This window comes from Neomonachus schauinslandi, chromosome 9, assembly GCF_002201575.2.
Source record: "Neomonachus schauinslandi chromosome 9, ASM220157v2, whole genome shotgun sequence".
Taxonomy (NCBI): Eukaryota; Metazoa; Chordata; class Mammalia; order Carnivora; family Phocidae; genus Neomonachus; species Neomonachus schauinslandi.
Genome location: NC_058411.1, coordinates 136,528,039 through 136,552,886, shown reverse-complemented (window position 1 = coordinate 136,552,886; position 24,848 = coordinate 136,528,039). Strand labels below are relative to the sequence as shown.

The 24,848-nt window shown below is 48.1% G+C and overlaps 1 protein-coding gene across 1 annotated transcript in view; it reads left to right on the top strand.

Annotated features, from left to right (window-relative positions):
* Nucleotides 1–24,848, top strand: part of NTRK3 (neurotrophic receptor tyrosine kinase 3) — a 371,594-nt gene that overhangs the window by 94,476 nt on the left and 252,270 nt on the right. The window contains exon 5 of the mRNA XM_021680526.1: nucleotides 19,923–19,991. Within this exon, the coding sequence (XP_021536201.1) occupies nucleotides 19,923–19,991 (69 nt within the window). The remainder of the gene's footprint in view (nucleotides 1–19,922; nucleotides 19,992–24,848) is intronic.

Here is a 24,848-nt window from a genome sequence, read left to right as displayed (position 1 = left end):
GATGATACTAAAACTTACTTTGTTTAGAGGATATGCCTAGTTCTATTGTTCTGTGCTATAAACCAACAGCCGAAGCGTGCATAGTGCATAGTATGAATTCAGTAAAATTATTGTCCAAACTAGGACACTTTTTTTTTTTAGAAGATTTTACTTATTTATTTATTTGTTTTATATTATTTGGAGAGTGCGGGTGTTGGGGAAGGGACAGAGGGAGAGGGAGAGAGAGAATCTCCAGCACACTCTGCACTGAGCACGGAGCCTGATGCGGGGCTCGATCCCGCAACTCTGAGATCACGACCTGAGCCGAAACCAAGAGTCAGACGCTCAAGCAACTGAGTCACCCAGACGCCCCCGAACTGGGACACTTTTGAGAGTGAAAGGGAGCTAACTAATGGAATGGGATTCTGGGACAACAGACGTGACCGGGGCTGTTTGGGCAGATGGGGATGTGTGGTCACCCATCATCAGTACTTGTTGAATGAATGGATCTCGTATCCTTGGAGCTATCTAAGGGGAGTGGAGGTTTTAGTCAATGAACTTCCATTTATCCTTGGGATCCTTCACCTAATATTTCCTGGGTACCTACTGTATACTAGGTATTTGCTTGTATTGGGGATACAAAGAGATCCAGAAAAGCCCTGTTTTTACTCTTGGGGGGGGGTCCCCTGGCTAATAGGAAGCCAGACTGTTGACCAACTCTCTGAGAGCATGACAAGTGCTAACCTAGAGGGATGGACAGACTTCTCTGGGACCCTGGGAATGGGAAAACTCAGGAGGTGGCAGTCAGGAAGGCTTTTTGAATCAAGGATATTTCGTGGAGTCCTGGTGGCATTTGCCCGAAATTCTGGGAGGATCCAGAGTGTCAAGGAAGTCTGTTCATGGCAGAAAACCCTCTCCAGGTCAACTCAACAACACCATGTTGCTGGATGTTGGGAACAATAGAATTGAGACTAAGATAGATGGGCCCATGACCTCATAGACCATATGAACTGCTCGCCATCAGATAGAGAACCATATATTCCATTAGGGGCTGTGACGATGGAATTGCCATGTGAACCAGGAGCCAGGGGCCAGGAGGAGGGGCACCTACTCCCTGTCTGGAGTGCTGACCTGGGAAGGGCACTCAGTGGGGAGAGAGGCTTCCAGGTACCCACGCGGACGGTGAAGGGGGAGCTGATGTGCCCCTCTCAGCATACCCCTCCCATGCGGGGAGCCTTTCACCCGGCCCTCCTTATTTTGCTATCGTTCCGTGGGCAAACAGAGCGGCTGCAGGACTGGGCGGGAGCAGCAGTGCTGGTGTGCAGAGGTGGAGGCCAGAGGTCTCAGGATCAGGAGGAAGAGGCTGGGTGGGAGGTGGTGGGTAGACAAGAAGCCGGAGGAGGTGGAGGGAGCCGGGACGTTGCTTAGGAAAGGCCCATCTGCCTCCCCATCCAGAGCTTTTGAGTGTAATATTAAAACATTCCTCATTATTTTCCTTGGATGAGTTTGCTATCCTGATATATTAATTATTCTTAAAGGTCAACAGTGCTCTTTCGAATCCCCTTCTGTTCTATCATATAATCAGTTAATTAATTGGAAACCATTTAGCAGCATCTACCGAGCGCGTTGTCGGGTGCGAGTTTCCTTGTTTTGTTGTTCCTGTGGCGATGGCACAGAGGGTTTGGGAACTTGAGCGTGGGCCCCGCCCCTCGTCCCTCCCCTTCCCCTGGTGGGTGCCCCCGCTTTAGTTATCTCGTTAATAGTTGTGATGTCTCGCCATCTTTGTTCTTTCCGAGTCTCCACTGGTAATAAAAGCCCGTTTCTGTGGAGTGCCCGCATAGGACGGGCACCGTGCAGGGTGTCTGCGTGTACTATTTTATTAGATTCCCACCATCTAATTGTGCTAGAAATTTTGCTCCCATTTCAGAAGAGAGAGGAGGCTCAGAGTCCTGAAGAGAGCTTTCCAAGAACTATATAGCCAGAAAGGGGCCACGCAAGGATAGAACCTCCTGGAAGCTTTCTGTTCTTGTTTGCTATGGTGCTGGTACTTGGGAGGCTCTGGGAGAGACTTGGCTTGGGGCAGAGTCTTCTGTAGAATTCTTAGTCCCAGGGGCTGCTGGTTCATCACAGGGACAAGCGTTTGATACGGACACAGAGCCCTATTATTTCTTTTTTGTGCTTCCATCTTGTCTGCTGTTTCTTTCTTTTCTTTTCTTTTTTTTAGTAAATTACATTTTATTTCATTTAGAAGCTTGGGCTTCTAAAGTGTGCTGTATGCAGAGGCAGGTCCTCAGTGGCTTGAGGGCAGGGCAGAGGCGGGAAGCAGTGCTTCCCAGGCCCCCAGCACGAGGCAGTCACGCTGAAAGGCTGACTAGGCTCCACTTGGTGGTGGCTCAGCATGTTTGTTCTGCCTCAGATCTCCTGCCCGAGTGCCTCCTGGAGATGTGCTGTAGGGCGCTCCTCCCCTGGGCATTTTGTTATATGTCTGACCCCGCCAGACCCCTCCCTGCCTGTGGTTTGGTCTGCAGGAGAGGGGGGGATACATCGCTGGACGAGGACTCTCCCCCGGTGGGCGCCCTCGGTGCCAGCAGGTGGATCTCCATCCTTTTTGGCTTTACCTATGGTCCCGGTTAGACCAGGGGACACAGTGGGAAATCTGATTCGATTCCCCCTTTCAGAGACCAAGAATTTCAGTCTTGCCAGACCTGGGGGTGGGGAAGGTTTTCCAAATTCGGCTTAAGCATGGTAAGATTTTTGTCCTAGTGGGTCACGGGAAGGTAGGGGTCATGGGAAGCACAGATATGGAACCCCAGTAACATGCCTCCTCCTGTTACCACTGGTAGGTGGTAAGGAACACGGACTGTGTCCAGGCTGTGGGGGTTCGATTCTTGGCTCCCCCTTGAAGCAGCTGCTGACGAAGGGCAAGGACCTGACCTCTCTGCTCCAGGATCTTCCCTTTAGTGGAAATGATGATGATGGTGGTGGCATATCATGGAGCTGTTGGACTGTTTAAGTGAGCTCTGGTATGTAAAACCTTTCAAGAGAGCTGGCCCAGAGTAAATCGCTGTGTGTGTTAGCTGCTGTCATTACTACCATATGCAGTACCCCAGTGGCCATGCGTTGGGTACCTACTGTGTGCCAGGCACTGTGTTGGGAGCTTGACATGCATTAATTCCTCTTCCTCCTTGGAGCTGTCCCGTAAGGCAGATGCTATTAGGACTTCTGGGGTCAGAAGGAAGAGGCGGACCCAGAGAAGTTCTGTAACGTTCTCTGGAGGTCGGGAGGGTGGCAGGATCACGCAATCCAAGAGGGCCAGAGCCGAGAGTCTAGCTTGTCGGTCTGGCTCCAAAGTCTGTGCTCTTTGCCCCTGGGCCAATGCTTCTCAGTATCGCCCGGAGGGTCTGATACAACACAGGGTGCGGGGCTCGCCCCAAGAGGTTCTGATTCAGCAGGTCTGGGCTGGGGCCCCGAGAAGGTGTATTTCTAATGAGTCCCTGGGGATGCTGATGCTGCTGGGCTGGGGACCACACTTGGCAAATTCCTGCTGCCCCATGGGATGCGGCCCCCCAGAGCAGTACAGAGGGGACAGAATGAGCTCTCCACCACGCTGCCTTGCCTGGGCTCTCCCTGCAATGCCTGATGCCCATACATTCCGCTTCAGAAACTAACCTGGTACCCACTCCTCACGTGGTCTCCATGACCCGGTCTCCTGGCCAACGCCGCGGATGAGAAGGCCCCAAGCGATGGTGTCATCCACATGTCCTCCTAGCTCTGCTGGAAGGGAAGCAGATAGCAGTCAGCAGCAGCTCTTGAAATCCACACACAGGTGTTGGTCTGGGAAGGGGGAGGACAGGGAGGCCTGAGGGGCTCTGGGTCAAAGGTCCCCCCAAAGCCGTTAGGCAGCTGTCCACAAAGCCAGCTCCGGACAGAGTGGCCTCTGTTGGTCCTTTCATCCTAGGGAATGACACCAGACTCCAGGCTCCTAGGAAAATACCTCAGGTTCTGGGCTAAAGTCTCTGCTTCTTGGTGCGTCCTCTGGCCTCAAGGGGACCCCTTCCATTGGGCAGCCGAGCAGGGTCCCAATCTGCTCAGTTTAGTGGGTTTCTGACACCGTCCCAGTCCTTCTCCCGACTGCCTAGTGGTACCTTGCACTTGTCAGTCCTCTACCCAGCTTCAGACAGGGACACTAAGTCCCCTTTCTAGTTATTGACAAGAGCATCTGTCCCCAGGAGCTTTTGCAGAAGGTTCCTCAGCTCTTCACACAGCGTCTCCTTACATCTGGACACATGGCTCTTTTATTGTCACCTACATGTATGATCATCCAGGTTTTCAGGACAGAAGGAGTTGATAGGAGGTGAAGTCAACTTGGGAAGTTGGGAAGACAGAATTTCCCTACAGCCCGGCAACATCAGCCTGCCCTGGGAACTGCTTAGCAATGCAAATCCCAGGCCAGACCCTGAATCAGAAACTCCGGGGGGGTGGAGCCTCGTTGTCTGGGTCTTATCAGCCTCCAAGTGATGCTGATCCCCAGAGTTGGAGAACCCGCGCCCTAGATGCTAACCCCAAACCCACCCTTGGCCTGGGCGCCTTCCAACCACTCATCACGAAGGAGGGATCAGATGCAGTGTTGGCCTAATCATGTTCCTTTATAAACAGGCCAAAGCAGCTTTCTGCTCATAATTTTGTTGATTTGGGGAGAGCCATTGATCCCAAGAGTAGATCTGAGAACAGAGATCTTTGGTGCCTGGTGTAGCTAAAAGATAACCAGCAGGAGCGTGCTTTGCGCATCTCGAAGAGCGGGGTGGCCCTCCTGCTCCTGCCCACCCTTCTCCCTGCCAGCCTCCCAGGACTCAGGTTCCCCGGTCCTGACATCGTGCTCGGCGTTTCCCTCACCAGCCCCTAGGGGGCCAGAGCCGGGCTCACCAAGGCTTCCCTCCTCCCTCAGTAGCCCCTGCTTTGCTTCTAGTTACTTTTTTGTTTGTCCCACAGATGCTCTCTCTGTGTCTTTGTTTTTCTCTTGTCACCACAGCGCTCGAGTGAAGCATGAATGTCCCCGCCTCGCTGTTCATGTACCAGAGCCTCTGTTGGGGGCCGTGGCTTCCCGAACTGGCCCGGCCTGCTCTGCCCCGGAGGGGGCCCTCTGGTAGGAATGCCCTCTGTCTGTCAGGTTACCACCCCCTCCACCCCCCGCCTCGGGGCTCCAGAGAAAGCTCTCCTGCTTCAGGGCAATTAGCTTTTGGTTAATTTGTCTGGAAAGAATCTCCCAAGGAGCAAAACCCCTCAGAATAGTCTCAATAACACTCAAGGTCTGGCAAGAGGCAGACTGCATGAAGGTTCAGAGCTAACATTAAGACCTTTTCATGAGCCCTGCGACCAGATCTCTGGCCCCAGGCTTCACGGTGAGGGCTCCATCTTCCCTTGACCTGTGGGGCCCTCAGGCTCTGCCCAGGCATGTGGGCAGTGGGCTGAGCTCGGCCAGAGTTCAGGTCCCAGCGCATCTCCGGCGGGGTAGATGCTACTTGTTGTCTCATTAAAATGGGTTTCTGTGTTCTTTTGTTGAACGGAGATTTTGTTGATTCCCGAGTTCAGGGGGTCATGGCTTGGGCCTCTAGCACTTGTGTGCATGGCTTGGGCCTGTTGTAGCTTCTCCTGACTGGAGATGGGCAGAGAAGAGGAGAGCCACTGCCGTGCTTGAACAATGATAGATTGTGTTTATCAAGGACCAGGCCTTGTGCCATCTGCTTTCTGTGCCTCGTTCAACACAGCCCGTTTAATCCTCACCGCCACTCGCAGGGACAGGCCCTGTCCGTATCCCCCGTGTACACAGGGGCAGAGAGGTCGGGGAACGTCCCCGGGTCACAAAGCATGGAAGCAGCAGAGGTAGGACCGGCGCCCAGTCCCGTCTGATGCCGAAGTTCAACTCAGTTGAACCTGCTGTACATTTATTGAGCACTTACTATGCTCCGGGGGCTGTAAGGGCTCTCCAGCTGAAAAGAAGTGATTCTCCAACATAGGCAGAGCAGTCCGTTAAAGCCGGCAGTCTGACACGTGGGCCCAGGCAAAATGCATGGGAAGAAGAGGAGGGCAAGAAGGTTCCGGAGTGGGTGGCACTGGCCTTACTTAGGACCATCTGAACTGTGCCTGTAGCACAAGGAGCAAGAGCGTGAATGGGTAGAGGGCACCGGGGGCTGTGATGTGGAGATGGAGAAGTGCCAGGAGGCTGTGAGAGTACCACCAGCTCGGTGATCCCACTCTGTTCATGGCGGGGTGGGGCGTCTTTAGGGTTAGTTATGGGGAGGGAGGGGGGTGGTGATGGGAGGACGTGCAAACGGGGGGTTGAGGTCATCATTTGTAAAGACTGGAACTTCAAGGTGGAGCCTGGACTTGATTAGGTGGGCCAAGCATTCTGAACGTCCAGCGATCACGCCCAAGTCTGGTGTCTCATGTGTGGGGCCACCCTCCTTCTCCATCTCCTCAGCATTCCTCTTTCCTTGCCTGTCCTGAGCTTCTCCAGCTTGGGAGGATGCTGGCAGCTTCCCAGTGGTGTTGCCATGTGGTTGGGGACGACCGGAGTGATTCCTTTCCACATGGCAAGCCACGTGGCTGCTGGGTTCTGGGACGGATTGGCACCTGGAGAGAGGACAGTGCCCTCTGGAGAACTTACGGTTCTGCTTCTCCACCTGTTGGCGATTCCTGTCCACTGAGGACCCCAGTCAGTGCCTGGCTTGTACAGATGGTCGAGAGCTGCCATCCATGGCTCTTAAGCCCTTGAAATGTGGCCAGTCCCAATGGAGATGTGTTGTGAGTGTAAAGTACGCGTGGATTTCAAAGATGGAGCACGCACACACAAGAACATGAATTATCTCGTTAGCATTTGTCAGATTGATCACATAAATGGTTGACACTTTATATTTACTGAGTTAAGTATAAGTATGAATACAACTACTTTCATCTCTTTCTTTTCACTTTTCAAAATGTGACCACTAGAAAATTTGCATTAGAACGACGTGGATGGAACTGGAGGGTATTATGCTGAGTGAAATGAGTGAAATAAGTCAATCAGAGAAAGACATGTATCATGATCTCACTGATATGAGGAATTCTTTTTTTTATTATTATTATGTTATGTTAATCACCATACATTACATCATTAGTTTTTGATGTAGTGTTCCATGATTCATGGTTTGTGGATAACACCCAGTGCTCCATGCAGAACATGCCCTCTTTAATACCCATCACCAGGCTAAGCCATGCCCCACCCCCCTCCCCTCTAGAACCCTCAGTTTGTTTCTAGGAGTCCATAGTCTCTCATGGTTCGTCTCCCCCTCCGGTTTCCCCCCCTTCATTCTTCCCCTCCTGCTCTCTTCTTCTTCTTCTTCTTTCTTTTTTTTAATATAATGTATTATTTGTTTCAGAGGTACAGGTCTGTGATTCAACAGTCTTACACAATTCACAGCGCTCACCATAGCACATACCCTCCCCAGTGTCTATCACGCAGCCACCCCATCCCTTCCACCCCCACCACTCCAGCAACCCTCAGTTTGTTTCCTGAGATTAAGAATTCTTCATATCAGTGAGGTCATATGATACATGTCTTTCTCTGATTGACTTATTTCGCTCAGCATAATACCCTCCAGTTCCATCCACGTCGTTGCAAATGGCAAGATCTCATTCCTTTTGATGGCTGCATAATATTCCATTGTATATATATACCACCTCTTCTTTATCCATTCATCTGTCGATGGACATCTTGGCTCTTTCCACAGTTTGGCTATTGTGGACATTGCTGCTATAAACATCGGGGTGCACGTACCCCTTCGGATCCCTACATTTGTATCTTTGGGGTAAATACCCAGTAGTGCAATTGCTGGATTGTGTGGTAGCTCTATTTTCAACTTTTTGAGGAACCTCCAGATTGTTTTCCAGAGTGGCTGCACCAGCTTGCATTCCCACCAACAGTGTAGGAGGGTTCCCCTTTCTCCGCATCCCCGCCAACATCTGTCGTTTCCTGACTTGTTAATTTTAGCCATTCTGACTGGTGTGAGGTGGTATTTCATTGAGGATTGAGGTTTTGATTTGGATTTCCCTGATGCAGAGGGATGCTGAGCACTTTTTCATGTGTCTGTTGGCCATTTGGATATCTTCTTTGGAAAAATGTCTGTTCATGTCTTCTGCCCATTTCTTGATTGGATCATTTGTTCTTTGGGTGTTGAGTTTAATAAGTTCTTTATAGATTTTGGACACAAGACCTTTATCTGATACGTAATTTGCAAGTATCTTCTTCCATTCTGTCGGTTGTCTTTTGGTTTTGTTGACTGTTTCTTTTGCTGTGCAAAAGCTTTTTATCTTGATGAAGTCCCAATAGTTCATTTTTGCCCTTGCTTCCCTTGCCTTTGGCGATGTTTCTAGGAAGAAGTTGCTGCAGCTGAGGTCGAAGAGGTTGCTGCCTGTGTTCTCCTTTAGGATTTTGATGGATTCCTGTCTCACATTTAGGTCTCTCAACGCTTTGGAGTCTATTTTTGTGTGTGGTGTAAGGAAATGGTCCAGTTTCATTCTTCTGCATGTGGCTGTCCAATTTTCCCAACACCATTCATTGAAGAGACTGTCTTTTTTCCACTGGACATTCTTTCCTGCTTTGTCGAAGATTAGTTGACCATAGAGTTGAGGGTCCATTTCTGGGCTCTTTATTCTGTTCCATTGATCTATGTGTCTGTTTTTGTGCCAGTACCATACTGTCTTGATGATGACAACTTTGTAATAGAGCTGGAAGTCCAGAATTGTGATGCCGCCAGCTTTGCTTTTCTTTTTCAACATTCCTCTGGCTATTCGGGGTCTTTTCTGGTTCCATACAAATTTTAGGATTATTTGTTCCATTTCTTTGAAAGAAGTGGATGGTATTTTGATAGGGATTGCATTGAATGTGTAGATTGCTCTAGGTAGCATTGACATCTTCACAATATTTGTTCTTCCAATCCATGAGCATGGAACGTTTTTCCATTTCTTTGTGTCTTCCTCAATTTCTTTCATGAGTATTTTATAGTTTTCTGAGTACAGATTCTTTGCCTCTCTGGTTAGATTTATTCTTAGGTATCTTATGGTTTTGGGTGCAATTGTAAATGGGATCGACCTCTTAATTTCTCTTTCTTCTGTCTTGTTGTTGGTGTATAGGAATGCCACTGATTTCTGTGCATTGATTTTATATCCTGCCACTTTACTGAATTCCTGTGTGAGTTCTAGCAGTTTTGGGGTGGGGTCTTTGGGGTTTTCCACATAAAGTATCATATCATCTGCACAGAGTGAGAGTTTGACTTCTTCTTTGCCAATTTGGATGCCTCTTATTTCTTTTTGTTGTCTGATTGCTGTGGTTAGGACTTCTCATACTATGTTGAGTAGCAGTGGTGATAGTGGACATCCCTGCCGTGTTCCTGACCTTAGGGGGAAAGCTCTCAGTTTTTCCCCATTGAGAATGATATTCGCTGTGGGTTTTTCATAAACGGCTTTTATGATATTGAGGTATGTACCCTCTATCCCTGTACTCTGAAGAGTTTTGATCAAGAAAGGATGCTGTACTTTGTCAAATGCTTTTTCTGCATCGATTGAGAAGATCATATGGTTCTTGTTCTTTCTTTTATTAATGTATTGTATCACATTGATTGATTTGCAGATGTTGAACCAACCTTGCAGCCCTGGGATAAATCCCACTTGGTCTTGGTGAATAATCCTTTTAATGTACTGTTGGATCCTATTGGCTAGTATTTTGGTGAGAATTTTTGCATCCATGTTCATCAAGGATATTGGTCTGTAATTCTCCTTCTTGATGGGGTCTTTGTCTGGTTTGGGGATCAAGGTAATGGTGGCCTCAATAAAACGAGTTTGGAAGTTTTCCTTCCATTTCTATTTTTTGGAACAGTTTCAGAAGAATAGGTAATAATTCTTCTTTAAATGTTTGGTAGAATTCCCCTGGGAAGCCATCTGGCCCTGGGCTCTTCTTGTTTGTTGGGAGATTTTTGATGACTGCTTCAATTTCCTTAGTGGTTATAGGTCTGTTCAGGTTTTCTATTTCTTCCTGGTTCAGTTTTGGTAGTTGATACATCTCTAGGAATGCATCCATTTCTTCCAGATTATCTAATTTGGTGGCATAGAGTTGCTCATAATATGTTCTTATAATTGTTTGTATTTCTTTGGTATTGGTTGTGATCTCTCCTCTTTCATTCATGATTTTGTTGATTTGGGTCATTTCTCTTTTATTTTTGATAAGTCTGGCCAGGAGTTTATCAATCTTGTTAATTCTTTCAAAGAACCAGCTCCTAGTTTCGTTGATCTGTTCTACTGTTCTTTTAGTTTCTATTTCATTGATTTCTGCTCTGATCTTTATTATTTCTCTTCTCCTGCTGGATTTAGGCTCCTTTAGGTGTAGGGTTAGGTTGTGTATTTGAGACCTTTCTTGTTTCTTGAGAAAGGCTTGTATTGCTATATACTTTCCTCTTAGGACTGCCTTTGCTGCATCCCAAAGATTTTGAATAGTTGTGTTTTCATTTTCATTTGTTTCCATGAATTTTTTTAATTCTTCTTTAAGTTCCTGGTTGACCCATTCATTCTTTAGTAGGATGCTCTTTTGCCTCCATGTATTTGAGTTCTTTCCAATTTCCCTCTTGTGATTGAGTTCTAGTTTCAAAGCATTGTGGTCTGAAAATAGGCAGGGAATGATCCCAATCTTTTGGTACCAGTTGAGACCTGATTTGTGACCTAGGATATGATCTATTCTGGAGGATGTTCCATGGGCACTAGAGAAGAATGTGTATTCTGTTGCTTTGGGATGGAATGTTCTGAATATATCTGTGAAGTCCATTTGTTCCAGTGTGTCATTTAAAGTCTTTATTTCCTTGTTGATCTTTTGCTCAGATGATCTGTCCATTTCAGTGAGGGGGGTGTTAAAGTTCCCCACTATTATTGTATTGTTGTCAATGTGTTTCTTTGCTTTTGTTATTAATTGGCTTATATAATTGGCTGCTCCCATGTTAGGGGCATAGATATTTACAATTGTTAGATCTTCTTGTTGGACAGACCCTTTAAGTAGGATATAGTGTCCTTCTGATATGAGGAATTCTTAATCTCAGGAAACAAACTGAGCGTTGCTAGGGTGGTGGGGGTGGGAGGGATGGGATGGCTGGGTGATGGACATTGGGGAGGGTGTGGGCTATGGTGAGTGCTGTGAATTGTATAAGACTGTTGAATCCCAGACCTGTACCTCTGAAACAAATAATACATTATATGTTAAAAAAAAAAAAAGAAGATAGTAGGAAGGGAAAAATGAAGGGGGGGAAATCGGAGGGGGAGATGAACCGTGAGAGACTATGGACTCTGAGAAACAAACTGAGGGTTTTAGAGGGGAGGGGGGTGGGGGGATGGGTTAGTCTGGTGATGGGTATTAAAAAGGGCATGTTCTGCATGGAGCACTGGGTGTCACCCACAAACAATGAATCATGGAACACTACATCAAAACTAATGATGTAATGTATGGTGATTAACATAACATAATAAAATTAAAAAAAAATTCATTAGCATATATGGCTCCCATTATATTTCCATGGGTGAATGCTGGCACACTTTTTCTGGAAAGTCCACATACTAAGTAGTTTCTGTCTTCTATGATAGCTACTTAACTCTGTGGCTCTAATGCAGGCTCCGAGGGTGTATGAATTTTCTGTTGCTGCTGTAACAAATTACCCTAAACATTGTGGCTTACAAACACAAAAGTCTTGTCTTACACTGTGTAGCTTAGAACCAGCATGGTCCTCGCTGGGCTAAAAATCCAGGTGTCCACAGGGCTGGGGTCCCTTCTGGAGGCTCTAGGGGAGAATTTGTTTCATTGCCTTTTCCAGCTTCTAGAGGCTGTGCACAGTCCTTGGCTTGTGGTGCCTTCCTCCCTCTTCAGAGCCAGCACATCCCAGGTCTTTTCCTTTCTCCCCTAGTCACCTCTCTCTCTGACCTCTGTGTCCCCACCCCCTTCCACTTCTGAGGATGCTTGTGATTACCCTGGGGCCAGGGGATAATTAAGGATAATTTTCTCATCTCAAGGTCCACACTCTTAATTTCATCCGCATGGTCTCTTGTGTCACGGAAGTTGATCTATTCACAGATTCTGGGGACTAGGATGTGGACCTCTTTGGAGGACCATTCTTCCACCTCAAACATGGGCCCAGACAACACATACATGAAGGGGTGTGGCTGTATTCCAAAAATCTACTTACAAAAACAGAGTGCTAGCCTGCAGACGATAGCTTGCTCACCCCAGCCCTCCATGATGAATGATTCTGCACCCAATTTCCAATGCATGGGTTTTTTTCCCCACACCACCAAGCAATTCTGGGACACCAGCTGGGTGTCCTACAATTCAACTCAATTCTGCCACTGTCTACCCAGAAACAGCATCTGAGCCCACTTCAGATGCCAGTCCCAAATCCAGATTCTTCCTGGTGCTTTTGACAACCTGTCTGTAAATCAGAGGTTCCCATGACCCCCTCCTTAGGTTCGATTAATTTGCTAGAGTGGCTCACAGAACTCAGGAAACTAATTTACTCACTGGATTACTGGTTTATTACAAAGGATATTAAAGAGTACAAATCAACAGCCGGATGAAGAGATATGTAAGGCCAGGTCTTGAACAAAGGAGCTTTTGTCCTTGTGGAGTTTGGCGTCTGGCCTGGTGGCACGTGGAAGTGTTCTGGTTCACCAACCCAGGGCCCCCTTTTTTATGGGGTTTTTATGGGGCCTTTATCACATAGGCCTATTTGACTCCATCATTGGCCACTGGTGATTGATTCAACCTCCACTGTCTCTCCCCTCTGCAGAAATCAGGGGGTGGGACTGAAAGTTCTAATCCTTTATCCATGGTTGGTTCCCCTGGCAACCAGCCCCCATCTTCAGGGGCTTTCCAAAAGTCACCTCATTTTCTGAAGCAGTCTCAGGAGCTGAGGACAAGAGATAAAATATTATAACAAAAGATGCTCTCATTGTCTTACTGCTCAAGAAATTCTGAGGGTTTTGGCACCTGTGAGCCAAGAACCCTGGACCAAGAGCAAATACCTATTTCTTAACCACAACCATCATTTCTGTATGTTAGGTGGGATGATATTTTTTGCTAGATGCTCAATGGAGAAGGTTATGTGGTCCAATAAGGTTGAGACTCGGTAGGTCAGATCCTTCTCTTCATAAAGGCTCTGAGAAGTTCTGCAGTAAATAAGCCTATTTAATTGGTTTAAAACCACATTTTTCCCCTCATAATATCCATTAACATACTGCAGATCTCAGATTCCCGGGAACATTCTCTGGGAAACCCTGGTTCAGCCCAGCACAGGGCCTTGTAGAAAAGCTGCCTCCAGTCTCCTGATCTAAGGTCAAGACACCAGTCACGTCACTTGAGATTTGATTAGAGAAAGCATTTTGGCTTCATTAAAGTTCATTAAATGAGCCATCCAGTGTAATTTAGCTGAATAAAAATGGCTCAAATGGCTTTAACCCCCACCCCCTTTTACAGCAATTTAATTGAGGGAAAAGCAAATATATCAATGATGTAGGAAAATATTTCTTGGTCTTCAAGAGGAACGTTGGGTGGCAGGCCCTGCTTCCTTGTCACAGGCACCGGATTTTAAGAGGTTGCTTGTAGAGACTCCTTGTTGGCTGCCAGCAGGCCTTGGGGATGAGATTGCATGGCACTTCCTTCCTTCCCATCTGTTCATCCCAAGGAGGTTGGTGGCAGCCACCTTCATGGCTCCTCATGGTGGGCTGCAGTCACTCCTGGTGTGCGGCTGACTGTGCACAAAGTTACAAGGTCAGGGTTAATGAAGAAGACATGCCCTGTGTCTTGGAGAAGTGGGCAGTAGACTGACAGCCTTCTCCTCCTCTGGTGTCAGTTGGTTCCTTTTCAGCAAACTCTCTGTGGGGTTGATGCTGCATGGGGTGGGGGGGGTTCTCCCTTCTTGACCTTTCCTCCAGATTCTTCAGCAATTTCAAAAGAATCCTGGTTCGGGGTGGCAGGGGAGGGAGTTGGCTGTTTCCAAGAAGGCTGAGGAGATGTTTCTTTCGTGGGGAAAATGAAAGGAGGACAGACAGATTGCCAAGGGGACGTCAGATGTCATGGAAGGAAGAATTGTACCTTTCTTTTTTTTTAAAGATTTTATTTATTTATTTGAGAGAGAATGAGTGAGGGGAGGGGCAGCAGGGAGCCAGATGACTCGGGGTTCGATCCCAGGATCATGAGATCATGACCTGAGCCAAAGGCTGACACTTAACCTACTGAACCACCCAGGCGCCCCAAGAATTGCCCCTTTCAAAATGCTGCCTTCTTGGATGAAGGAAATAAGATTTAGATCATGATGGATGCAGCCAGCAAGCACAGCTCCTGGGAGCCTACAAGATGAGGAGGAGCTTGACCTCTGCTCTGTTCTGGTTAGCTGTGCTTGGTACTCTGAGCCCATACCATGTTCAGAACAGGGCCTTCTGCAAGCAGCGGAACGGAGCCTCTAGGAGAAGCCACCTTCGTCTTTGGGCTGCAGCTGAACACGCTCCTGATTCTCAGTGTTCTTTTTTTTCTTTTCCTTTTCTTACTCCAAAGGGTTTATTGAGACAAGTTTCACATCCAAGTCCAGGGCAGAGGGGATGGGGCTTATAAACAGGAACCTGGAAGGGGGCCTGAGGGCTCAGGGTGGAACCCAAAAAAGAGTGTGAAATAAATAGAGGAAGAGGGTGGAGGGCCCAGGAGAGGAGACATAGACTGTCACACAGTGGTAACGATGTTGGGGGGGGGGCTCCATTAACATCCCATGTATTTATACAGATATAAGGGGAGTTGTGGGGGATCCGGGGCCCCCAGGTCTGGGAAGATGGAAAAGAGGGGGTCAGGGGTTCAAAGAGAGAACCTGGCACCTTCTGGCGATCCCTTACACACTCCAGTCCTGAAACATAACCTGCCCGCTGGGCCTGCCTCTGCCCATAGAAGAGGAGGCACTTCTAGACGTCAGCCACGCTATACATCCAGGCACTCTACAAGGTGTCCCAGCTTCAGGACCACTTGTGAATGGGGCTTAGTGTCCCCTCCTCAAGTCTCAGCCCCCAGGGATATGGTGCCTTTGGGGCAACAGAGGAATTCATCTGGTTGCCTTTTCTTGGCAACAGGGTCCATCTTGGGTGACCCTCTGGTTGGACAGTAGGGTTGGACAGGGTGGAGGGTGACATCCTCCCCGATCATGGGTTCTATCCTGCTGCAGTTGGTTGTCCCCTTCAGGAAGGTCATGGGACTGCTTCCCATGCTGAGATGTTTAGCCTGGGAGGACCCGTGTTCACCAAGGGGTTAATGGCAGGAAGGGCCATTTCAGCCCTATCCTTCCTGTGGGTCCGGTTTTGGCCATCTGTGTGTCTGGCTCCCTGTTCCCAGAGCACCCAGTAGCTGCATCATCATTGTTCATTACTCTGGGCCCCAGAGTCTGGGCTGCGAGAGAGCCAGCAATGCAGGACAGAATTAATGGCTTTGTTTGGTAGTCTCAGATGAGGGCTACGGGAGCAATGTCACAGAGCTTGATTTTGGGAAAGTGTTTGATGCCTCATCTCATAAAATCTTGCTCGCCAAATTAATTCCAGGGGTCAGGTGGCTGGGAAACTGGCCATTGACCCAAGCAAAAGTCAGAGATGGGGGATAATGGATCTGTCAGGGAGGAAGCTTCCGGAAGACGCTGCTGTGGGGCCCAGAGGCAGGATGGTTCTTAACTCCACCCTTGAGTCTGATGAGCGGGATAACCAGCCCATCAATTACAGGTGGCAGGTGAATACAGCACTAGCTGGGAAGAAGATCAGGGGCAGTGAGTTCTGAGTGGGCGGTGAGTCCGTCAAAGCCCCGCCTCTCAGCGTCCCCATTTTCCTGCACCATGAGTATTTATAAATGCCCGTGAGGGCAGGGTGGCCAGAGGGGTGCCCTGCATGTCTTTGTGGTGGCTGTGTGTTTGCCTTACTTGTCTTCTGTGTGTATGTTTGTCTCTGGGGCTGCAGGCTTCTCTCGCGCGTCTCCGGCGGGGCACTGCGTACGTGTACGGTCGCACAGGGTGTATGTACTGCGTTCCTCCAGGGACTCGCGTGGCGCGGTGCCGCGCGCTCTGGCAACATACGCCGAGGGGCGTGTGCGCGTACCTGGGAGTTTACACATCTGTGTGTTGGTTGCGAACGTTTCTGGGGGTGTGGCTTGTTCCTTGTTGACGGAGTCTTTGCGTTAAGGCCACTCAGACCCGTCCAGCTCGACCGCGGAGATGATAGTAACACCCACTCCGTGCAGTTGCCGTATATATTAAACGAGGTCACGGATATAAAAGTGCTGAACACAGGAGCTGGTGCTTAGTAATCAGCCCTTGGTGAGTGGCGGCTGTTGGCTGTGCAGGGAGGCAGGGAGGTGTGAGCACAGGTGAGTAGCCCCCGTCTGCAGGAGGAGTAAGGGCAGGCTTTCCCTCCAACGGCAGAATATGGTCTGTGTGCCTGGGAGGCGGCTGGGGCAGAGAGGAGTTTGTCGTCCTGGACACAGCCCGTCAGTCCTGCAGCGGCCGCTCCATCTGGCCGAAGAGCTGGAGGAATCCAGGGGCCCTTTCTCTTCCTGGTGGGGCTTGGTGGGCGTGGCAGGAAGGAGCTGCAGCCCAGACACCCCCAGGAGAACAGGGCCCACCTCCCCCTTACCGAATGTCCCAGGCCCCCTCCCCACCTCCAACTTGTAATAAGGAGATAATGCTATTTCTTATTCTTTATTTGCCCAGAATGCCTGTTATTTTCTTTCTTCTAGAATCCAATTTTCTCATGACATTTCTGCCTAATGTAGCAAAACATGACCTTTGTGAAAGGACATTGCTGGCAGCCTGATCCCGGCCTCGGGCTCCCCCGGAACCCCCTGGCACACACTCCCAGGCTGGTCCTCCCTCGCAGATGGGCAGGGTCCCTACTTGACCTGCATTACTCCTGTTTCCCTGCTTCTCACTGCGGGGGCAGGGGGTGGGTGCTGCTTCTGAGGGCTTCGCGAATCTGGAGTTCCTGGCTGCAGACTCTCATGGGGTGCTGCTCAGTTTTAGAACTGGGGGTTCTGTTCAAGAAGGTGCTGGAGTGAGGAGGAGACCTCATGGCGGCCGGGCCTGTGTGACCTTGCCTGCCATTGCTACGGTTGTGCATAGAGAGTGAGCTGGGAGAACAGAACAGAAGACTTCTATCTGCATGAAGGCTTCTACCTTCGCTCACATTTGCTGAAACCTCACAGAGGTTCAGGGTAATGGGGACTCAAGTGTGGTACCGAAACCCAGTGTCCTTGTCCCCGAGGTCTGAGCTCCAGATGCAAACCCTAGTATAAAGCCAGCCACTCGCTGGGCATGTGCACCTGATCCCCGCTCCACCCTCCTGAGCAGGAGGTGCCCCAGTGGTGTCCTTAAGTGGCCACCATGCAGGCCTTCCTTTATCACCCCTTTCCTCTGATCAGCGGGCCATGGAGGAAGTTTGCAGGCACAAGACAGACTGGGGGTAGGGGTTTTGGGAAGCTGAGCATGTGGACAGGTTAAGGTTTAAGAGCTTTTGGTGATTCTCATGCATTAGAGCTCTTCCTTCTGCGGGCAGGAAGCGGGGTATGGGGGTGTCTACCCTAGACAGCGCTGTGCGGACTGGAGGACTCTGTAAGGAGAGTGCTGGGCGCAGGGGGAGTGGAACAGGAAGCCTCGGGACCTCTACCTGTGGTCCCCTTCCTTTGTCCATCAGTCCCCTGCACCCGCAGAAAGGGGGCTGCCTTTCTAACCTAGTCACCAGCTGTCACCAAGGGTGCGGCCGCCTCCGATGCGAAGGGGAAGCCCTGTCCCTTAGGTTGTCCTTGTGTGTGCTGTCTGTTCCCTGTGAAAGCTGTACGTGCCGTCTGTGATCCCACCAGCCCCTATGACCGCCAGACCCAAGTATCCAGCAGGCTAGTTGATTTCTCTCTCTGGATATCTCAAACTTAGTATTGCAAGGGGAGGCTCATGATCTGAACCCCAGATAGGACCCTTTTACAGCCTTCCTGGTCTCATTAAATGATCTGGCTGCTTGCCTGGTTGCTGGCATCTTCCTCCCTCCCTCCCAGACCCAATCCAATAGGAGGTTCTGGTGGCGCTCTCCCCACCGTCCCCCCCCCCCCCCCCCGCCCTCCTCTTGAAATCCACCTGCTTCATTATCTCTAATCCCCTTCCTCAGTACTGCAGCAGCCTCCTAATTGGTCTGCCAGCTTCCAGTCTTGGTCTCTTACTTTAAGAAATGGTGATTAGATTATGCCACTTCCCTACTTAAAGCCATCCAGTGCCTTCTCATTGCTCCTTAAAATAAAATCCAAGGTCCTCCCCATGGCCAGCAAGGTGGTTGTGGCTGTCCCTTCTCCTCCTTACCCTGGACCACTCTCCCCTACCTCCTTCCCCACTGGCCCTCTCTCTGCCTTGCGCCCACTGCCCAGAACACCCCAATGCTGGCACTGGCTCATTCTCGCTCTGGCCTCAGCTCGATGCTACCCTCTTGGAGGGCGCCACTCTAAGCACCTGCATAAAGGAGCTGTCTCCCTCTCCTACATCAGTGAAGACATCGCTTTGTACCCTTCCTTCTATTCATGGCAAACTGCAGTTCTCTTGCTTATTCATTTGTAACTTGAATGTAGGTTTCACAGGGACCTTCTCATTTGTCTACCCTTCATTCCCCCAAGTAGCCTGTACTTGGTTCCTCCCCAAGTATCTGCTGTAGAAATCAGCTAAGTAGAGGTGCACGCGTAAGTGTATGCGTGTGCATATAAACAAGAGTCTGCACTTGTGTTTATCACCCGCGTGTTTAATTGACACCAATGCACACATGCTTGTGTGTGTGTGTGGATAGAGTTTGACCTGCGTGGCATCCGATCTCATCAGTGCGAGAGTAGTGTTCCTGCAGGGGGGTCACGTCCACTCCAGCCCTGTCTCACTGCTGCCTTGAAGGGCTGTTACCACATCAAAAGTTGTTTGTTGAGCCTGGCAACGTGATCACCGTGGGCGTGTTTCTTCTATTACTTGGAAGACTAATGGCTACTCCTTTCCCCTGTACATCCTAATGAAAACAATTAAATAGCCATTAGAGGAGAACAGAAGTGTGAACAAAAGGCTTATGTCTTGATCGTGGATGGGCCTCTTTGCTGGGGGAGGGACTGGGTAGAAGAAATTGTAGGTGACCTGCAGGGTTTTTTTCCACTATTGTGAATGTTAAGAATGCTTGTTGGTAAAAGGGGACGTAGTTTCACTTATGCAAGATGAGTAAGTCCTAGAGATGTACAGTACGGCATAGTGGGTCATTAGCAATACTGGATTGTATACCTAAAAATGTGTTAAGAGGTTGTATCTTATATTAACGGTTATACCAAAAATAGAGAGAGAGAGAGGGGGAGGAAATTTTTTAAGTTGATGGTTAAGTTTATGGCATTGTTTATGGCGACAATTTCATGGGTATACACTTACCTTGAAATTCATCAAAATGTATACATTAAATATGCACAGTTTTTTTTTAATGTCCGTGACACCTCAATAATAAAAATGAAGAAGAACGCTTGTTGGCTTGTGTATCTTGAGAGCTCTGACCCCCCTGTGGGAGGGTGGCTTCCAGAAGGTTCCCTGAACCTTTATTTGTGATGAGAGGATGTGGGAAAATGACCAACAATTATTATTATTATTATTATTTTTTAACATTTGTAAAATCTCTCCCTTTCCTTTTCTTGAAATCCTTTCCCAACCTGATCTGGGGCCTTGACTCCTGGCAGATACATCGTTAGCAGGATGGAACAAGGGAGAAGAACAACAAAGCCAGGCTCCCGTGAAGTAACCAAGCTTCCTACCAAGAGCATTACTTATGCCAGATCTGTCCCTTAATTTCCCCTTTATTTGTCACTCTTGCAGAAACCTGTCGAGTAACCGGCTCACCACACTCTCATGGCAGCTTTTCCAGAGGCTGAGTCTTCGGGAATTGTAAGTTCGGTCTTGAAGGCCATCCAAGTGGTAGAGTGGTGGTAGAGGCTGGGTGGGGAGAAATGTGGGGTGGTGGAGCCACCTAAGGTTGGGCATGCACTTGAAGGGGCTCCTTGGGTTGGGTGACGTGGAGTGTACCGTGTTCAGTGAGAGCAAAGCACGCTCTTTGTTGTTCGATTTTCTGATGCTCTTTCTGGCACATTTCTGAAGAAGACCGGAATCTTGTCTCTGAGCAGGACCTAGTTCTGTGATTTGTGGGTAACTAGTAATAATAGTATTTATGTTTATGATACTACAGAGTACTTCAATTTATAATAAATAACATTCATAATATATGATTTTATGGAAATTATCAGGTGTGCTTTCATTTACATGACCTTAGATTTATCATCATGAAAAAAATAGATTTATCATCATGAGCATTATGGGAGAGAGGTGTTACTATATCTCCAATATAAAATGTATTTCTTCATTTTAAGGTAAGGGTTCTGAGCCCCAAAAGGCACATGAGACACAGCCAGGATTGCATTGTTAGGGACTGGCTGACTTAGGACTTGAACCCAGGCCTCCTTACTTCCGATTGCATGTCCTTTCCATTCCTCATAATCTTTTGTCAGCCTATTTGGCTTGCGTTTGGGCATCCCGATGGTGGGGGCTGGGAGGCAAGTCCATATATTTATTCAATCTGCCTGTGGACTGTTTGGCCTTGCTACCTTCCAAGGCTGATCGATGCACCCCTATCCCCTCCAGCCATTGTGTGCAAACCCTTGTTGGATGGATGAGTGAAAATTCCTGACCACTGCTGGAAAAAATAAGTCGTGTTGATGTGTGAGTCATCAGGGTCATCTCTGTGCATGAAGGACAGCATGTTATGTTGAGGGAACAAATCAAGGAATAAATTGGAAAGGAATTGAGGCATGGATGAAATTAGGGAGTCAGGGTTCCAGAGACACTGCTCATGTGTTCCCTTTTACTTAGTGACTCAGATCCAAATTCACTGAATGCAGATTGCTTTACTATCTTTACCAAGAGGCAGTAGCCTTGGATCTCTGCCCATGCTGTTGGCCTTTCAACTTGTCTCCCCTCCACCTGGGAAGACTTGAGTTCACGGATGAGTCAAGATCCTAGCTTTTCCAACCCAGCTGGTCAGGGAGGGGAATATTTACATCCAGTGACCCAATAGCCCAATACTCTGTGATGGCCTTATATACCCTACTTATCCTCATGGACCTGAGTGCCCCTGATTCTTTGAAAGGCCATTCTAGGGCCGGGAAGTACGGAGGTGATCTCAACAGTGTTGGAGAGTTTAGGATAGTACTGCTGTGGGTTGTCTTCCTTTCTTAGGATTTTACTGCTCCTTCTGGGCCACTCCTCTGGTGTGGCCACAGTAGATATAGTGACCACAGTTCTTTAGCCACATAGGGCTTAGGTACATCGATTAAAAACTACCTGAGCTTGGAAAAAGGTAAATATATACTTATTTGTTTCTACAACACTGAAAACCTAGACGATGTCACAGACGTCACTGACAGCTAAACGTCCGACCATTAGACTTGATGCATTGTATTCATTCCCATCTTTGTAGGTGGAAAAAACCTTAGCACTAAATGAACAGGACTGCTAAGATCACTACTAACAACGATTTCTGAGATCTGACTCCATGCCAGGCACTGTGCCAAGCAATCTCTCGAATTATGGACATTCTTTAATTTAATTCTTGTAATAATTTATCGAGTAGGAATTACTACTATCACTTCACATTCAGGGACACTGAGGTACTTAGCAAGGTTAAGTATCTTGTTTCGGGTTACCCATTAACCAAGTGGTAGCATATGGACTCAAGGTCTTGACCACTCTGCTTAGCTGTCTCTCAGCCTCTTAAAACCTGTTTCCAATTCAAGGGTCGGGTCTACAATAATTCTCAAAAAGTGCATGATTCTTACGTTGCCCTAGATCTGATCAGGGGCTCTGCCGTAAAGGAGCTAACTGGGGGCTCTCTTTCTTGGGAGTGTCATGTCTGCTTCTCCCGGAATGCCTCCCCCTCCATCTGTAGGCGGCGAGGGACAGCATCTCTCTGGGGGACCTCTGGGGTCTGCAGTTGGCTGAATTATTGAGAAAACGTTCAGTGCTCCTTCTAAAAAAAAATCACTGGACGTGAAATCAATGGTGTGCTGCCCTGGTGACCTGTTTCGTGAAGTTTCAGAAACAGTTGTTCCATGGCTATATATTTAAAGAAAATGTCAGATTTATCTCAGAGGATCATGGGATTCTGCATTCATCTTTGCCCGGGATTGATACACCGGTGAGTTAGATGTGACTTATGGCAGAATGAAGACATTCCCTCCAGTGTGAGTCAGTGTGTGAGGGCCGCCATGTCCCAGGGTATTTTATTTCTGTCATATTGTTAAATAAGAAAAAAATTACATTGGAAAATAAAGAAGCCCCCCTCTAAGGAGCACTTGCCCTGGTAGGGGTCTATTTTTTGAGGAGGAATTGAATCTTCAGAGTGGAAAATCTATCTTTTGGCTGGAGGGACCTCATGTTGGCTCTTCGCTGTGGCTGTGATTAAAATCCAAACAATCCCAGTTCCTGGCAAATGGAAGAGGGGGTTAGTATTTTCTTGTCCGACTTCCTGATTAGTCCACATAGCGCCATCTGCCACGAGCCTTCTAGACTGCCAGGGTCTGCCCAGTGGAGCCTGTGGGCTGGGGTATGGGGATGGGTTGGGTATTTCCAGGAAGAAAGAATCTTGGCCCTGGAGGAGAGAGGCCAGGGGGAGATGGCTTTCTGTGCCGTGACGGCCAGAAGATCACAAAGCTGGAGTGTGAGGCTTTGAGCCACCTTCTGCAGGAATAGAAGGGGCAAGCTAGGGTCTTCTGTGATTTCTCAGCACATTTCATTCTGTCATTGAGGATCTCTGCCTACCCCAACCAGACCCTCCCCACTGGAGGATCCTTGATACAAGAACGGATGCTGTTGGGATTCTCCATTGAAGGGCTGAGTATCTATGACCTTCTCAATAGTAGAGATGGAGACAAAAGAGCCGTATATTGAGCACCTATTATGAACAAAGTCCTGTCTCATCTTTGGAGCAACCCCCCATGGGAGGTATCATTATAACCAGTTTTACGAATGAGGGATTGAGGCTTGCCCAAGTTAAACAACTGGTCCAAGATCACAGAGCTTATCAATGGTAATGGGAATTCATCTTATGATAATTAGCATTACCACCATCCAGGTCTGCTGTTTCCAAAGACCAGCGCTCTTTCCTTAAACAACTCAGCAAACTTCCCCCGCCTCCCAATACTTGCTGTCTCCTTCTGGAAACCACTCTCATGATGGTGGCTTCCTGAGGAGAATCATTGAGGAAAAAGAAAACCCAGACAAGTTAGCATCTCAGAGCCCTGACCATGTGCTGGAGGCTTCCCTTACTCATTTCTCACTTCTGTTTGTCAGATGAAAGATAAGGTCTTGGCTGAACACCTGGCCCATTGCCCCTCACCAGTCCAGGCTGTGTTTCTCTTATTGAGAGAACTGGAAGCATCCTTCAGGACTCCCTTTGGAGTACTTAGCACTGTATCAGTGGCAGGGTTTTGCAGAAATTTGAGTTGGCATTGCACGGTTGCTCTCAGAGGTTTCTGGTTATAGCAAGATGGTGTTTTTTTTCTTTTTTTTTTTTTTTCCTTACGGAGAAAACTGGAACTGTCTGTCCAGAAATCAGAGCAGGAATCAAAGAGATTGTCTTAGAGATAAAGAATGAATTAGAAAGAAAAGAAGCTTGGGTTCTGAATCCCATGATGCAATTTGCAAAGGCAAGAGGCACCAGAGGATATAAACCCACAACGCAGAAACCTTCCAGAAATACCCTAAGGACCATTAATGTATCTTGAACAGGCTTCTCTTAATACCCTGCACGCACAGAGCAGACATGATTAAAACAGATTGGAATATTTCATTTTCTTAAAGCAAAGTGATAATTACCTCTGGTATAATTTGCAGATTTAATCAACTTGGTAAAATATTAACTTGGTATCGGGGATGGGTTTGGGCTGATCCTGGCACTTTCTTTTCTCCCAGTCTTGGCCATGACCGCTTTCCACGGCTCTCAGAGAAGTCCCTGAATGATCGTGTTAATAATAGTGTTACTATAATAATAATTTCTGGTCTCTTTATAGCCCCTTTCAATTCACAAAGCATGTTATCATGTATTATCGCTAATCCTCATATTAACTTTGTTCAGGAAGAGGGTCGAGCGCAATTACCCCCATTTTACAGAAGTTAAAGCAGAACCTTGGGGAAGAAGTTACTGGCCATATTAGTTTCCTAGGGTTGCCTTGACAAATCACGACAAATTTGGAGGCTTCAAACCATAGAAAGTGACTCTCTACTCTTCTGGAGGTCAGAAGGCCAAAACTAAGGTGTCACAGGGCTATTCTCCCTTCAAGAGGCTCTCAGGAAGAATCTTTGCTTACCCTTTCTGGCTTCTGGTGGCCCCTGGTGTCCTTGGCTTGGGTCAATGCCACCCCCATCTCTGCCTCTCTTCACATAGCTGTGCTCCCCGTCTCTGTGTCTTTGGCTTCTCCCCTCCTCTCTCTTATAAGGACACCTGTCATTGGATCTGGGGCCCACCCTAAATCCAGAATGATCTTGTCCCATGATCATCCCGTGATCCTTCACTTGATCACATCCACAGAAGACTCTATTTCTAAGTAAGGTCACATTCGCACGTCTTGGGGGTGAGGACTTGCCCAGATCTTTCGGGGGAGACACAATTCAGTGCACTAGCTTTGCCCGGCGTGATCACTGGCTCCACTCAAACCTTTTGTTTGTGCACTTCTTCTGCCATTGTGTTATTTT